Consider the following 18,298-nt stretch of genomic DNA (forward strand, 5'->3'; position numbering starts at 1 on the left):
GTCCTGATAAGTCCTCCAGATGATTCTGATGCATACTAACATCTGAGAACCACAGGGTTAAGAGATGAAGAATTAAAAAAAATTTCAAGCTCATATACTGCCAGACAGAATATGGTAAATGGCCTAAAATATGTGTAAAGTATTGCATTTAGCGGCTAACTTGTGAATTGTAACTAGTTTTAAAAATGATTTGTTATTGAATACACACTATGTATGTGTCTTTTGCTAAGTTTCATGAAAAGCATTTTGTTTTGAATATAATTTCTTCCCATCTCTAGAATAGAGCAGTGATTATGAACTAAGCTGGGAAGAAGGAGGATTAGCAGAATCAACTAAGGGTCTTTATCAGATTACCTGAGTCTCCATCTACTCTGTCCCCAAACCCCTGTTGAAAACCACAGTTCTAGAGGGTCACAATGGAGAACCTTAAATATTCAGAATGTTACTTTGATCAGATTATTTTTGAATAACAGCTAATCCAGTTATCATAATTTTGATTATTTATTTTACCTACACTTTAGTTTGTTCACTAACATTAGATTGCTGCTATGAGTTTTTAATTTAAAACAAACACATGAAATATCTTGTAGGGCTTATGGAAGACGTGAAATCAGAGTGAAGTGACTGTCAAGTTTTCCTTCTAACTGTGTCACACACTAGTATAACGTTGTACAGTTCACTTAACATTTCTGATAAAATGCTTAATTTCATTATCTCTAATATTAGTTGAAGAACCCCAGCTTACTTTATAGGATATTGAGAGGATTAAAGGAGATGACATTTGTGAGGTTATAGAGCACATATTAGGCCCTTTAAAATTAGCAGTGATGGTCCTTCCATATTTTTCTAGAGATATCCTTCTCCTGAATTCCTGACCTGTCAGTGGATATCCATAATGTAGAAAATATTTCCAAAATTTTTTTTACTCTTTAATACCATAATTGTAGGGAAAATCTATTTAATTATCTGTACCAATACCTATCTATCATCTATTTATCTATCTTTATTATCTCTCTTACTTATCGTTCTATTTCTCTATCAATTATCTATCAGTTAAATGCAAGCAGACACTTTCATATTGAGAATGTATAGCTATCAGGACTCTCTTCAATTAACAGAATTAAATTAATATTGACAGGCTTAAAGACAACTCAAATGACTAAGGAAATATTGACAAAAAAGAATGGCTAAGGAAAGGGAACAATTTTCCTTACCAAATATTAAAACTTGTTTCAAAGCTACTGCAATCTAAAGACCATGGTATTAGCAAACTAGCACACAAATCAGTAGAACAAAATAGAGAATTCAGGCATAGACCCAAGTTTGCATGGAAATATAATATATAATGAAAGACATTTCAATTAACTGGGGTAAGAACGTTTTATTTAATAAATGGAGCTGACAGAATAAACTATCCATTTGGAAGGAGAGCCAAGCTATGTCTTGCCTTATATCAGAGATGGATTAAATACCTAAATTGTAATGGATTAAATATTTAAAAGTAAAACACAAAAGTAAAACTTGGACTATTTGTTTAACTTTGTGGTAGGAGAGGATTTATTAAGAAAGACATTGATAAAAAAGGTGTGATACATATTTGACTGTTTAAAAATTAAAATTTTTCATGGCAAATGTCAGTATAAACAAAATTAAAAGACAAATGATAGAGTGGGAAAAATATGTTACCAGTTTGAAAGAATTAGTCTGTAGTATAGAAAAAGTTCTCACAAATTTATAAAAACATGACCAAGGATATCTTGTCTAGGTAATACACAGAAGAAAAAAATTTAAATGGTCAATAAACATATAAAGGTATGTTTAACCTTTCTAGTAAAGCAAATTCAAATAAAAACAATAATGAACTTGTGTTCTTCATTCATAAATTGGGAAAAATTAAAATACTGATTTTTTTCACAGGCTAGGTAACATGTAGGGAAATGATCATCGCCATGCATTTTTAAAGGGAGAGTGAATTGTTTTTAAAAAGTGCAAATTAATCAAATAATAGTAAAAATAATGCCAGTGCTCATTTGTGTAGCTCTCACACTTTGGAGAATTTATCTTACAAAAATCAGGCTGCAATATATGAGGATCAAAATACAAGAGTGCCTCTTTTGGCATCATATATAATGGCAATAACCTGGAAACAATCTGAGTGTCTTTTGGTAAGAGAATAGCTGAATCAATTATTGGACATTCATCCTATGGATTATGATTAGGCTGTCCAAGGCAATGAAATAGATCAGTATGTGCTGACTCAAAAGAATAGCCATTATATATACTATTATATATGTTTATTATATGTGTATATATATAGCGTGTGTGTGTGTTGCTTTAAAGTCAGGCGAAGCTACTGAGAAATGTGAGGTTATTTCATATTTGTGAAAAAACTAACTGCTGAATATGTGTATAGATGTATCTATGAATCGATGAAGAAGGAAGAAAAAGTGAGAGGATACAAATAAGGAAATGAACATCACTTATACATTTACATTGGGGACTTGACTGGAAGAGAGTTGATGGGGATAATGAATTTTTTGATTAGACATCTTTGATTTGTTTCACATGTCCTAAGTATATAATAACTCTGTAACTTAAAAATAAAATAAAGACAGGACTCAGATTAGGTGCAATCTTCTATTTACGTGCACAGTACAGGTCTGGAAGGGCCATGCCAAATTGCCGATTTTAGAATCTCTTAGGAGGAGAGTGGTATTAGGAAAAGAGGGTAAAAGATAGTAAGCTTTTTCTTGTACATATTTCTGTATTTATTAATGCCTATTATTTTACAATGAGTACATATTCATGTATTAGTCATGTGATTTAAAAATAAATAATAGTTTTCACCCAAGCTTTAAATAATTGTTTACACCCAAGCAGTAGAGTAGGACAGTTTTTTTTTTCTCCCTTCCATAGACAACAGTTATTGGCACAAACATTAGCAAGCATAATGGTTGTAATTTAGTTGAAGAGGATAATCATGTATTAGCTTAAGTAAGATGCAATGCCTTGCAAAGATCTGTCATTCTATGAAAGTATTGACTTAGAGTAGTCCTAACTAGGAAATACAAGGCGTAATCCACAGATTCTTGTGAATTCAGCTGTATTATCTCTTATAGCTCCTATAAACCTTAACACTAATTAAGGATCTTTAAGAGATTTTTAGCTAGAGGGATGGGAGAAAGGGTGTCTTTATCCCCACTGAGGCAGAAGAAACGTTTTAAAGTGGAAAATGAGCAATTGATGGTTGCCTTGCCAAGTATAATTAAGAAAATTCAACAGCACTGATTGTACCAAGTTCTGGAAGTAAAATCTGCCAGAGGCTGAGATTTGGCCTTTATGTAACTAATACTGTAAACTCAACATGTCAAGTCTTTTTATCTGATTTTAATTCTTGGAATAAACTATAATCTCTCATGTATAGCTTAATGTATTTTATGCCCATGGCCCAAAGCAAAAGGTCTCCTTTTGCCTCCCTCCCTCCTATGTTATCTGGGACCTTGGTGTCAACTCCTTTACGCTGTCTCCCTCCCTTTGCCCTTGAGTCCTGCTGCCACGCTGAAGGCCTGCCTTCTTCTCAGCTGTTCACTAACTTCTTTTACTGCACAGGTTGCTGGTTGTGATTTCTTCTTATTTTTTTTTTTTCCAAGGGCATTGAGAGACTTAGAAAAGCTTCTAGGACCCAGAGAAGGAAGCTGTAGTGGCTAAACTTCACAGACATCACGATTGGCAAGAAGTATCAGGCTCATGGGAAGTTCTTGCCTTCAGGGATATAGGAGTTTTCTTGCAAATGTAAGCCCTGAATAGTTTGAAAAACTATGTAGCCATATGAAACAAGAGCATGAGCCATGTATGATAGGGCCATGTAGGATCAGCTTTCAGAGGAGTAGTTTAGATCAGTGTGTTCTGGAGACGTTTGAGAGAGAATAAATCACACAGGATTTGGTCTGTTGCACTGGTGGAGAAAATTAGGAGATACTATTTACGTATAAATTCTCAAAGATATACGTTGACTTGATACAGGATATTATATGCTAGAGACATAGAATATCACTTTAGGTAGATAAATATACATACATATATATATATATATATATATATATGGGCAGGAATGAACTGTTCAATGATATTGGTGATAGGTTTAGGGTTAAGAATGCTAATTAACTTATTTTTGCTATACACTGGATGCAACTATCTCTTTCATCCATGGCACTAGACTCTTGTTTGATATAATTTATCTTTCCCAAAGATGGTGATCATTGTCTTTGCTATTCAGCCCAATGCACTGAGATATTGTTTGCCCAGAGCCTATATTTTCTTCTACCTTCCTCACTGATTGTAAGAACAAAAGGTACACTACAAATCTAATTGCATGCAATTGGCCTATTTATGAGCCACTTAAATGTGGCACAAACACATTTACCGAGAACTATAATTTTAAAAATTAAGTCCCTCTGGGGGAAGAAGAAGAGAGGTAGAATTATATGCATGATTGGGGCTGAAAGAGCTGTTCAAAGTTTGGTGATGAGTGGGCAAACTCAGGAGAGCTGAGTACCCTTGGTAAGTTAAAAACGTAAGTCAGTATTCAAGCGACTAGGAAGAACATGAAAGAAGCCCATGCAGGAGAATAAGCAGTGAGATAAACTAAGTTTCGGAGACATAGAAATGTCCTTGGAACCCAGGAATACAAAGCCTAGTGAAGTAGATGGAGATTCTAGGGATACTTTCTGTGCCCCATCCATACCCCTTCAGATATTACCATTGTCATGTAAGTGACTGACTTCCCCCCCACCATCATATTCATTACCTGGCCTAAGGACTTTCTGTAATAATTGGAGTCCACCTAGACCTAGCATAGTCCAGAAATAGAGAAAATACAAGTACTGCCCCTCCCTCCCCACCCACCTCCCCAACTATAGCATCCTTCAACCAAGAATGAGGTGTAAATGCCTCAACCTCCTCCTTGGGTGAGATAACACTGGATCCTAGCAATCTGAAGTGCAATTAATCTGCAGTTATCTACAATACTAACACCTACTAACACACTCAACACTGATTTACATTCCTTTTCCCGCTTTACCATTGCCTCCGTGGTATGGTCTGGAATCCCCTCCCCAAAAACCTAGCTACATAAATCTAGATTTGTTCCAAATCTTACTTTGGGGGAATCCAAACTAAGATGGGGATACATATACAAAATGGTCAGGGAAGGACTTAAAAAATAAAACCAAACAAAAAAAAAATGAAAAATAAAAGTTTTGATGTGATCCAACTAGGACAGTTGAGATAGATGAATGAAAATATTTTCTTTCCCTTAACTAAATCTCTTAAAAAAAGAGTTTAGGAAACCATGTTATTTACCGATTTTCTGGATTATGTTTTGTGAAAGAAAGAGAAGCATCATGGGCACTTTTTTAAAGTAAGCTTCTGCAAACTGTAATGCTTTAAACCAAACCACATGTTAACTGGAATAATGGGAATCCATGTCACTAAGAGACCCATTGCCTGGTCCTCTGTGGTTTCTTACCACAGTAGTTCTTTTTGAAAATAGGTGGTCTTTTTCGGTCTTTTTCAAAGAGCACTTATGTTATGTGTTGAAATAATGAAAAAGCTGCTGAAACACAATATGCATTTTTTAATCTAGTAATAAAGAAAGTAATATGGCTGAATAATGCCTGGCTAGATTAGCTTTGACACTGTATTTGCTTTGTGTTCAACTTGATCTGGCAATGCATTATTCACTAGTACTATACACAGTGCTTTATTAAGTCTTAATCAAATGCATTTTATCGTAAGTGTCAATTCAGTGCTTTGCCATTGTATTTATATATTTTTAAATACTGAGTTCTTTGTATGTGAATGACAAATACTTAGGCTGGAACATAAGATTATATTTCTGGTGCTTGGGAATGAGGTCATTGCATAGGCACAGAGTGGCTTTACGTTCACACTAAAGTCATCTGGAAACAGATTATATTGTTGTTTCCTTTTTCTCCTAATAAACTGAAATGTAATTTTTCTTCACCAACGTGAAAGCTAAGCTGGTTTGACTAATTGTGATCATTTAAGTAGGTTAGGATAGCAAATAGATATAAATTAAAACTTTTGCTGGTAGATTTTTATTTAATAGATTTTGGACTAAATTTTCAAATGTGACTAAGAGCTCAAATGAAGTGTGTTAACAATAAAAACTTATGCACAAACTGACAAGGGATTACAACAAGTACACACATTTTCAAATATAATTAATAATATGTTCAAGTATAATAATCAATAAAACTTTATAATAAATTTTATTTTATAAAATTATTCATTTAATAATTTTATTATAATTTCATTATAATTAAGATTTATTTATTTATAACATTTTATAAATAAATAATTTGTAGTTATAATAAAATGTTATAAATACAAACTGGCCTTGGAAAGTTTCTTAGGTTTTTTTATTTTCTAGGAAGGAAATGCTTACAAAATATACTATTAAGTGGAGTTAAGATCTTAGGCTTACTCTTCTGATAATACTGGAAAACTTCAATTTAAAAAGTATTGCACAAATCCAACTTCAAGTTTCTTGATATTTCTTTTATCAAAACAGCAGCTATAGATTTATAAAAGTTCTGGTATTGGGAGAAAAAATATAAATATTATAACCCTACAACATTAGTTTGGATAACTATGTTTATTCCACAGGTCAGTATATCTGTAAGACTAACAAAATTCATAATTTTTGATTTAGAAAATCACCACATAAAAATATTGCAGGGCTTTAAATGAGCACAGTATTAAGTTGGGCTGCTATCTCTCCCCGAATAATTGCTAAGTGAAGCAGGAATGTTTTAATGGCATGAGGCCCTACACACCAAAACGGCATTAGCCTCTGAGTAAATATCACTAGTTTGAATTGCTGAGATCCTTTCAACTGAGAGACTTGCCTCTAGTTCTGCTTCAGAGAATTCCACATTTATTTGGTATGGCTGTGTCTGCATACAACCATACCAATAAAGTTAAAGTTTTATTCTACAAAATAAATATTTAGGAAATTAAATATTAATTAGTGCTTACATTTGAAATACTAAGAATAAAGTAGAATCTTCTTTACCCTAAAGCCATATCCCACCATGCCACATAAATGACACTGAAGTGATTATTCGTAAAAACAAAAGCAAAATAAAATTATGATAATCTCCCCAAATTATCTCCCTACCAAAGATTGTTGATTTTATTTATTTATGATTTTATTTTAGAAAATTGTGGTTTGTAAAAAAGCGTCCCAGGTATATCTGGATGTTTTAATAGGAGTTTAGGGAATCCTAGAGGCTTCTATGTGGAATAGATTCCATGACCATTTTTCCATGAAACCATTTGAAACCACTAATGATTGGTGGGCCTTTTCCATTGTCCTTTTGTGATATCTTGTACATTTTTCATTTTTCTTTTTTCTGCTTTCACATTTCTTTGCTTCAATGTTTAAATATTCCCACCTTGTTAGTGTGGTTCATTTTCTTGGCCTATGGACTGCTCTACTCATAGGTAAAGCTTGGTCTGTTATGGAAAGTCCTCAGTAATTTTTTAAATTTGTTCTGATGGATTAATTAGTATTTTTAAGCTTTTGAGATTAGTATTTATTTATTTAAACTACCTCACTAATTTTGAGGAACAGTAAATTAAATAAATTCAAAGTTTTCTTTATTATGGAAATTCTCAGAACCTTTAATATTCATTCGAATGACTTTAATATTCATTCTAATATTCATTCTGACGACATATACGTCTAAGACAGAGATATAGAATACAATTATTTCTGCATCTTATTTGCCCACAGAACCCCTTTTGTGTGGGGAGAGGGAGCAATGGAAGACTTTCCCAGTACTTAGTCTATGTCAGGCACTGTTCTGAGTGCTTTACCTTATGAGGAGAAAAAAATCTTTTTTACAGATGCAGAAATTGTGTAGAGGGAAGCTCAGCGCCTTGCCCTCTGTCAACAGCCACCAAGGGGTAGAACCAGCTTATCGCCTGGGCTTCTTTAAGATTGTCCGTTGAAGGGTTGGTCAAACATGGTCGACTGGTCAAATCTATCTGTTGAACATTTAGGTAGTGAGTATCGTATATGGAAAAATGAATTCCCATTAATTCTTGATGCAGCCACAGCCATACCAAATAAATCACTTCCTTTAGACTTTAACTTTCAGCTGAAGTGTCAGTATGTTGGCTTTGATTCCTCTTATTTGCTTTCTATGTCCAAATAACTTTAATGAATACAAACCTTTATCAGTTAATAATATTTTGATGTACTTATTGCTCACTTTGCATAATTAGTAATATAGAAAAAAAATCTTCACATGCTATTTTTTCTTACAAAATAATTAACCAGCTGTATTTGTGGACCACCTATTATGAGCATGCATTTCTAGCAGCAGTCCCTGAGTAAAAGACTCAGTCAAGTTAGAAAAAAAAATGTATTAGTAGAGGAATAAGATTTTCCTTAAAATTATTTTTATACTTAAATATGTCAAGCCTGTAGTTGGTGTCCAAATATTTAAAGTGTTACCCATTTAAAAAACAAATTTGACTCTTGTATACTGAAAATAAATTCAATCACATAACTATTTTATTTTGAAGTTTTTATTTGTTTTTGTTTTTTGTTTTGTTTTGTTTTTCCTTTCTATTAAGTTTGGATAAGACACAAAAGATAGGGTGAAAGCTCCCATCCTTGTTTTGTTATTTTCTTTTTATTAAGTTTGGACAAGAAGCGAAAGCCTCCCATCAAAAGATAGGGTGAAAGCCTCCCATCCATGTTTTATGCTTATTCTCTCTGTGTATTTTAAAATATTTTTCTTTGTTTGTTTCTTAAAACTAAAACAAAATAAAAAACACAGGAACATTATTGAGATGCTATTTAATAATATTACGAATGTCCCTGTGTGTAAGGTTATTGATACTGGCATTTGTGAAATTAACATAGGGACAAATGAGAGATCTACAACAGGAAAGATTATAGGCCTGGGAGGCAGAGATCTGAGTCAAGTTTTAGCTCCTTTCCTGAGTTTGTGTGTGTCCCTGAGCAAGTCACTAAGGTCTCTGGGTCACACTTTTTTTTTTTTTTTTTTTTTTTGATACAGAGTCTCGCTCTGTCACCCAGGCTGGAGTGCAGTGGGAATATCTAGGCTCCCTGCAAGCTGTCTCCCGGGTTCACGCCATTCTCCTGCCTCAGCCTCCCAAGTAGCTGGGACTACAGGCGCCGCCACCGTGCCCAGCTAATTTTTTGTATTTTTAGTAGAGACGGGGCTTCACCATGTTAGCCAGGATGGTCTCGATCTGCTGACCTCGTGATCTGCCTGCCTTGGTCTCCCGAAGTGCTGGGATTACAGGTGTGAGCCACCATGCCCAGCCTGGGTCACACTTTCTTCAGCTGTACAGTGAGACCATGGGAGTCAATCATTGTTATATCTTTTTACTGTGTGTTTTGTTGTTGTTGTTGTTGTTTGACGGAATCTTGCTCCATCGCCCAGGATGGAATGCAGTGATGTGATCTTGGCTCACTGCAATCTCTGCCTCCCAGGTTCACACCATTCTCCTGCCTCAGCCTCCTGAGTCGCTGGGACTATAGGCGCCCGCCACCACGCCCAGCTAATTTTTTTGTATTTTTAGTAGAGACAGGGTTTCAACGTGTTAGCCAGGATGGTCTTGATCTCCTGACCTCGTGATCCGCCCGCCTTGGCCTCCCAAAGTGCTGGGATTACAGGTGTGAGCCACCGCGCCCGTCCTACTGTGGTCTCTTATGAGCCAGTTTAATGTTTCTTGAATCAACCTTTGCTGTGTAACACTTGCTTATCATGTTTTTAACAGGGACTTCTGACCTCTTTGTAGAAGGTTCGTTAGTTCTTTATGTTTGGATGACACCATGTTTTGTGTGTGTGTGTGTGTGTGTGTGTGTGTCTGCATGAGAAAGCAAAAGAGAGATTTAAATAGATTTAGAAAACAATCAGAATTGTGAGAATATAGAAGGGATTGACTAAAAGAATTTCTAATATCACTAAAATCCTCAGCTGATATATCAATGAGTCTGGGATCAGCTAACAAAAGAGTATTTTTCCCACCAGCTGGACAATTTGGACTTTATGCAGGTGTGCAGTAGTAGAACTGTGAATCTAAATACAATTAAAGTTCTGAGAAGTGAAAAGACAATAGGCCACGCATAATGGAGCTTGCCAGTAGCAGCAGCTAGTAGGTCTCTTTCTCCACGGGGCTAAAGAATTCGATTTGATTTCCAGCTTTCAACTCCTACTCAAGGTGCGATCATCAGTCCCCTGCAGGGTACTTTAGGATTCTGGAGACATTAAGAAGTACAGAACGTGGCTGCATCCCTTTTTCCAAATGGGCTTTGGTGCATGCAGTTCGTAAGTGGCTGATAATTTATTGTTCATATATAGTTTTCTCTTGGGAGTCTATAATTATTTTAAAATATTAGCCATAAATCCCATGCTAATATATACAAATATATATTATATGTAAAAAAATATATATATATATTTTAGACAGAGTCTTGCTCACTCTCTCACCCAGGCTGGAGTGCAATGGCATGATCTCGGCTCACTGCAGCCTCCACCTCCCTGGTTCAAGCAATTCTCCTTTCTCAGCCTTCTGAGTAACTGAGACTACATGTGTGCACCACCACGCCTGGCTAATTTTTGTATTTTTAGTAGAAACAAGCTTTCACCATGTTGACCAGGCTGGTCTGGAACTCCTGACATCTAGTAATCTGCCCACCTCGGCCTCCCAAAGTGCTTGGATTATAGGCGTGCGCCACCGTGCTATTTTTTTTTTTTTTTTTTGAGTTGGAGTCTCACTCTGTTGCCCAGGCTGGAGTGCAGTGGCATGATCTCAGCTCACTGCAACCTCCATCTTCTGAGTTCAGGCAATTATCCTACCTCAGCCTCCCAAGTAGATGGAACTATAGGGGCTCGCCACCGTGCCCAGCTAATTTTTATATTTTTAGTAAAGACAGGGTTTCACCAAGTTGGCCAGGTTAATCTCGAACTCCAGACCTCAGGCGATCTGCCTGCCTTAGCCTCCCAAAGTGCTGGGATTACAGGCATGAGCCACTGCACCCGGTGCTAATTTTTAAAACTATTAATTTGCTTTTGAGAGACTCAATTGTATGCCAAAAATTAGTTTGATATTTGACTTGGAGACTGTAGACCAAACTTGCATCATTATCGAAAAACAATATGCAAATTTTGGCCTTGGCATTGCCCAAAATGTGGTATTTTGCATCGTACTATTTGTTTCTGTATGTCATGGAGTATGTATAATGATAAGAAAAGATGAGTATCTTTGCACAAAATGTAATGCTTATACTAACATCTGTCAGCTATTTTGTGAGAATATTGCCAAAATATAACATTTATCTTGGTGTATAGTTCAATTTTGCTTTTGTGAGTGTTTCTTCTATTTTATTGCCATTAATATAGCATAACAGATGTCTTTCAGATGTGAAGAATCAATTATTTTCAATATACCTCAGTAGTTATTAGGGCAGATTGATGTAAAGTGCCGTAAGAATAATGTACAAATAAAATGTCATAATTAAACAATACAATTCAATGGAGAAATAAGATAGAGTTGATCTTGGTACCTGCGTGGGAAACAGGGAGAAAAAAGTCAACAAGTACAACAAAAATAAAATATGCAAGGCCATGCTTTGTTGAAAGATCAGGTAGATGCTTTGGTGACAGTAATTTTCAGTGGAATGGTCAGCTGCCATGGAAAGTTAGGGCAAGGCCAAAACTGTTTATGTTTAATTTCTATTGACAAACACGTAGCTGGTTTCTAATGAAGATCAATAAAAGGTAATCTTGGGAATGGATATTTCAGTATCCAGAAGCCTATGCAGGAGAATGTGAATTATGAAACTTATGAAAGCCTGAGTGTTACCTTTTGGATGCTGGCATTTGGCAAGTTCATAACAATCTTTATGTTAGTTGTCACAAATGTTATTTATTTTCTAAAATTTTGAATTTTAAGGCCTCAGCACACTTAAGAGAGAGCTGCCAAATAAACTTAAACACTGTTCTACAACAGAACCAGTATGCCCCTGGCACCTAGGTTTAGAGGGGCCTGGATCTGGTTTCATGGCACAAGACGCATGCAGTCCCTATGCTTAGAAGGGACCAATATTAAATACTTGATTTGATGCTCTGCTCCTCCCATTCTGAAATTATTAATTTTTGAACAAAGGGTCTCACATTTTTGAATTTGATAGTAGGTCTCACAGATTATGCAGTGAGTCCTGAGGGAAGCTTCATGAAAGGATAGGGCTCTGTGATGGTTTCAAGCTTTCTCACCTGAATTTGGGGGGCGGCTCTGTAGCTGCTCTCCTCCTAACAGTGTTCCATTATTTCTGTATCCCTTGCTCTGCCTACGTTTTCATTCTGATACGGAGGACAGACCCTCTGGGATGCTAAGTCCTCTGAAAGGCCCGAAGTGTCCTCCATGCTTGACTTCAGGCACACGTAAGGCCTTTGTTGGACATTTATGCCATGACTCACTTTTTTGCAGTTATTCACTCCTCCAGCTCTAACACTATGCAGGGCATCATGCTTAGTGCTGTGAATAACGTGGTGAATAAGATTTAGTCCTTGCTGTTCTAAGATTATACTTTAGAAGGATAGACAACCAAGCCAATGGTCAAATAAAAGAAGCTACAATGGTGGTAGAACAGGGCCCACAGGAACACGAAGGAGGAGCATCTAAGGTGGTGATATCTAAATAGATATCTAAGGTCTGACTGCAGGTAGATGTTTTCCCGTTTGAGGGGAAATCAGAGAGTGTTCTAGAGAGGGAACAGCATGAGCCAAAGCTCAGAAGTGAAAAGCTGCCATCTTCAGGATAATTTTCTCCATAGAAAATTGCACTACTAGTTACATTCAAAGTAGGTACTAACCAGGGATTCATTTTAGAGACTTAAAAGTTTGCCAGCAGTAAGCCTATGAATTAGTTAATGGTTTCGGCTGAGAGGCCACCACAGAATGTCCTGCCTCTACTTTAGCCAGATTTTTAATCACAAAGTTCATGTAATATATGTCTGAACTGGAACATGGACATCCATGGACACATTGAAAATTTCAGTTTAGTGCTTAGAAACCCCAAAAATTGTTGACTAGAGGAAAAAATGTTATATCAGTTAACAAAGGTATATACTGCTGTTGAATGAATTTTTGTGTCTCCTCAGCATTCATATATTGAAGCCCTAATCACCAATGTGGTGGTATTTCAAGTTGGAGCCTTTGGGAGATAATAGGTTTAGATTAGGTTGTGAGGGTGGGGCCCCATGATGGATTAGTGCCCTTATAAGAAGTGCCCTTATAAGAACAGTAAAACAGGAAAAAAATCTCTCTCTCCACACACATGCACCAAGGAGAAGCCATGTGAGTTGACAGTGAGAAGCTGACTATCTACAAGTCAGGAAGACAGTCCTTGCCAAGAACCAAACCTGACAGCAATTTGATCTTGGACCCCCCAGCTTCCAGGACTGTGAGAAATAAATGTCTGTTGGTTGAGATACCCAGTTTATGGTGTTTGGTTATAGCAGCCTTAGCCGACTGAGACAATAATCAGTACTGAGAAGTGGGCTGATGCTGTAAACAAACACCTAAAAATGTGGAAGTGACTTTGGAAGGGGTAATGGACACGGGCTGGAAAAGTTTTGAGATCCATTCTAGAAAAAGTTGAGCTTGCCTTGAATGTTAAAGCCTACTGTGGTGAGAAATTAGAAAGAAGATAGGAGAGGTATAGAGAAAACTTCCATCTTTTCAGAATACATAAATACTCATTAACAGAATGTTGATAGAAATATGGATGGTAAGGTCAATTCTGGTGAGGTCTCAGATGGAAATGAGAAACATGTTATTGGAAACTGGAGGAGGGATGGTAGGATTGAAAAAAAATTAAAAAGTAAAAGTAAAATAAAAGAAATGGGAGGAAAGCAAACCTTGTTATAAAGTTGCAAAGAACTTGGCTGAATTCTGTTTGTGCTCTTGTGTTTTCTGAGATGTAGAACTTGCAAGTGATGACATTGGATATTTATTTTTCTTTCTCTCTTTCTTTCTTTTTTTAAATAGCGACAGGGTCTCGCCATGTTGCCCAGGTTGGTCTTGAACTCCTGGATTCAAGCGATCCTCCTGCCTTGGTCTCACAAAATGCTGGGATCTGTAGCAGACTACAGATAGTTCCCAAATGATGATGGTTCACCTGATTTTTTTTTTCTTTATGATAGGTTTGTTGAAGTATTAAATGAATGTTTAGCTTAAGATATTTTTTACTTATGATGAATTTATTGAGGCATAAGCCTATCGTAAGATGAGGAGCACCTAAAATACATATCAGTATCTAATAGTGTCCCAAGAGTTTGAAGGATTCGTTTGTAGGGGAACCCAAAACTTTACCTTGGCTACAAGTTATACAAGAAACTGGACTCCATACAACTGAAGTCCCTCGAATAGGCCAAGTACCACAGTTGGCCAACACAGAATACCACATAAGCAGAAAGTTATCACTGTAGCTGAAATTCCTCATCTAACAGATGGCTTCCCAAGAGTTCATTTGAAGGAGAAGACAGGAGTAAGTAGTTGGCTAGGTTTTTTTTTTTTTTTTTTTTTTGTGCCTTTGTAGTTGGATAAGCATTAGAAGTATTAAAGCCGAAGCCTTTCAAAGAGTTGATTCTGCAGATCAGAGCTCTGTGAAAACAAATGCTGACTCATTAGCTGGGATGGTGTGAATTCCAGAATTATTGCTAACAAATCTATTTCCACTTAAAATATAAAAAAGAAAGCCATGAAATGGGAACTGACTTTCCCTTAGGCCTCTAACAGTGCTGTTTGGTTACATATTTTGAGAGGTGGAAAATGAGTGAAGAAAAAGAGCCACCGAGAAAGATTCTCCACAGGTGAACAGGAAAAAAAGTAACTTATTACCTTGCTTGGTCCATAGCAGGTTTTTCTTTTCCCTTTTAAAATGTGAGAGTTTGATGACTGAGACACTGCTATCACTTTTTTTCATTGTAAATGAGTTGATGGAAAGAGCATGTTGTCTGACAGTAATCTTTCATGTGTATGTGCAAGTATAGTAAGTTGATAAAAGTAACTGCATTAAAAAGATATTTACAAAGTTCTGGAAGAGATAGTAAAAAGGATATATCCATTTTTTTGTGCTCTATTTTTGTACCTGATGTAGTCTTCAGCCATGGAGACTGAGCCCTTTTTGGTTTCTTGGAAATAAGGCATTTTATCTATTGAAATGATTCAATTTCCTGTCAATCTAGACTGTGATCTTACATAGTTTAGTTTAATTCATCTGCAGATCCTTCTATTTTTGATTTATTTGAATCCATGAAAGTTAGCATGCCATTGTAGAATGCTAGACCACCTTCCTCTCTCTTTTAAATGTGCTAGACTATAAAAATTATAGCTTAGGTTGATTATTGCTTACTGGGCAGTTCAGCCCAGATAACCCAGGTGTTGGTTCAAAAAACAAACAAAAAAAAGCATTCTGGAGTAATTGACAGCATTAAACATTTAGCTTTTCAGTGAAATTTAAGAGTTAGTGGTTGGAGGCTATTCAGGTACACAGCATCAGCAGAAAATCCCCAACTCTGGATTTTTAAGCATGAGACTATTTTATTTTTTCATTCATATTTAAGACTATTTCAGAATATGAATTATAGACTCCTGGTTCTCACTTCAGAGTAATTTATAATCTTAGAAGATTATTAAATATATGGATTTTCTAAAAGGTCTATCCAACATTATATTATTTAAGATATTGATTATTTAATGTGAAGTGTATTAGTCTTTGCTTTTTTCCCTGCTAAAATTATTTCATTTATTTATTCGCTTTCCCACTTAAGCAACTTGTGTTTATTAACTGCTGAATCTACTAGAATGTCTTCCTGTAAGTATTTAAGAGTCCTAGTAAAAATAACAACAAAAGTCATAAACATGCACAAAAAGCTCAAATCATAAAGTAAATCATAAACAAAATAAGTTAAGCCGCAGAAAGGCAGAAGATATTTGCAATGCACGAACAGGTGTTAATATTCAGAATACATAAAGAACAAACAAGAATTAATTTAAAAAATTAAACAAAAGAAAAAATTGATAAATACAAACGGCAAATAATAAAAGAAAATCCTAACAGCTCACAAATAAAGGAAAAATGTTCAATCTCATTAATAAACAGGGAAAATGTAAATTAAAAACAAAATAAGTTATTTCACATAAAAAAACCTAACTATACAAAATATTGCCAAGCATGTGAATAAAGAGGGACTCTCATGTCACTGAAGAAAGTTTAGTTAGTACAAATCTTTTAGAGTCTAATTTAATAATGTGTAGTAAATTTGAAGACACACCAGTCCTTTAAGAGAGCAGTTCCACTCCCAGATATACTTTGGTATATACAGTAGTAGTGTTACACTACTATAATCTTGCAACTTTGGGACCTGACATATTTGTTAGTCATGAAATCAATTTTTAATTGAGTAGAACAAAAAAGGGTGGAAAGTATCAAAGTGCATCACATGTAGTAAGAATAATAATTGTTTTGTAAAACAGCATTTTCTAAAACTGTGTGTGTATATGTGTGCATGTGAACATGTACATTTATTTTAAAATGTATTGATTTCTGAGAATCATAGTCAAATATACTTGAAAAGCACTATTGTAGATAAACTCCCATATATGTGAAAATTGAAACATTTTGTTTATAATGGCAAGAAATTAGAAGTAACCCACATGTGGCAGGGGAAAGGATGAGTAAGGCATGATATCCCCATGTAATAGACAGTTGTATACAGTGAAAATAGCTGATCTGGAGTCCCATTTATTCATGTAAATGCATACCAAAGCATAATTGTGAGTTTGCAAAAAAAAGCAAGTTGACCAAACTGTTTACATTATGATGCCTTTATAAAATGTTTAAAATATATAAACAGTGATACCTTATTTAGACATAAATATATGTTTAAATATATTAAAATTTGTACTCATACATGGGAATCATAGCCACAAAATTCAGCACAGACCGAAGGACAGAAAAGGGATTGTGAAGGAATACACAGACCCCATTTTATGTTCTGTTTTGGGAAAAAACAAAAAACAAAAAAAACCAGAGGAATTATTTTCTCACATAGCAAGAAGTTTAGAGGCTTAGCCAGATTATCAAAGACCCAAGTTCCTTCGTTTTTTCCATTCTGCCAGTCTCAATAGGTTTTCTTCATAGTCGCATGTTGTCTACTGAGGTTCCAGGTATTACATGTAGACTTGCCAAGTCCAGTAGTAAAAATAGGACCATTTTTTTTCATGTGTGGGTTTTTTGAAAAAAGTGAGCTTTTCCTAGACATTCCTAGTAGATTGACCAGATCTGGCTAACATGCTTGTTCTTACATCAGACACTGATAAGGACAATGGGACCAACATGATTGATGTCTCCAAGTCACAGGGAAGGAGGTGAGGACACTGGAACATAATTAAAGCTCTACCAGTAAGAAGAAGAAAATTCTGTTGGACCGTTCGTATTGGCTGTGAGTACCTCTATCTGCCTTAGGGATATAGAGGTGAACATCACAAGCTCCTCAGTGAGTTCTAGTGGAGTTTAAATTCTAATGAAGAAGACTGATATTCACGGAAAGCTGAATAAGATAATTTTACGTAGAGATAAATCCATGAAGAAGAAAAAACACCAGGATTTATGAGACAGCAATTGGAGAGTGACCTGGAAGTCCTCTCTGATGAGATGACATTTGGGCTGAGACCAGAATTGCATGAAGAAAGCAGCCGTGAGCAGATCTGAATAAAGGGAATCCAGGAAGAGCCAATGTGCTAGTGCAGGAATGAGGTTGTTGTGTCAGAAGAAAAAAGGAAGTCTGGTATACCTGTGGCAAAGGGAGAGATAGAGGATGGGTTATAATCAAGACTGTGAAGCAATCTGATTTACAGTTTTAAAAGATGGCTATCACACAAGTGATGATGATGGCTTTTTCTAGGGTTGGGACAGTGGAGATGGGGGAGAAATGGACCTACTCATGTTGAAATAGTGAAGAGAAAGTCAAGTGTTAAAGAAGGCAATGCAGAGAATTGAAGATGAGCCCAGAGTAGCGGAAGTAACAAGGTTTGATTTTGATAAAGTGGCTCTTGGGACAGAACTGAAAGACTAACCTAGACGGGGACACTGTTGTCCTGTGAGTAGACTCTTCCAGAAAGACCTAGTATGATAGTAGGATAAGTTCTTTGCATTTGCATAG

At 35.7% G+C, this 18,298-nt stretch overlaps 1 protein-coding gene across 25 annotated transcripts in view; it reads left to right on the plus strand.

Annotated features, from left to right (window-relative positions):
• Positions 1 to 18,298, plus strand: part of LOC105481485 (mono-ADP ribosylhydrolase 2) — a 2,105,812-nt gene that overhangs the window by 1,141,016 nt on the left and 946,498 nt on the right. For 15 of the 25 annotated variants that reach the window (XM_071080856.1, XM_071080850.1, XM_071080851.1 and 12 more), the window contains one exon: positions 10,272 to 10,397. The exons of 8 other annotated variants lie outside the window; for them this stretch is intronic. In XM_071080856.1, the coding sequence (XP_070936957.1) occupies positions 10,272 to 10,397 (126 nt within the window). Of the gene's footprint in view, positions 1 to 3,650; positions 3,793 to 10,271; positions 10,398 to 18,298 lie in introns of all 25 variants that reach the window. 2 more of the 25 variants (XM_071080876.1, XM_071080878.1) reach the window with 1 other exon arrangement.

The sequence above is a fragment of the Macaca nemestrina genome, chromosome 15 (genome assembly GCF_043159975.1).
Source record: "Macaca nemestrina isolate mMacNem1 chromosome 15, mMacNem.hap1, whole genome shotgun sequence".
Lineage (NCBI taxonomy): Eukaryota > Metazoa > Chordata > Mammalia > Primates > Cercopithecidae > Macaca > Macaca nemestrina.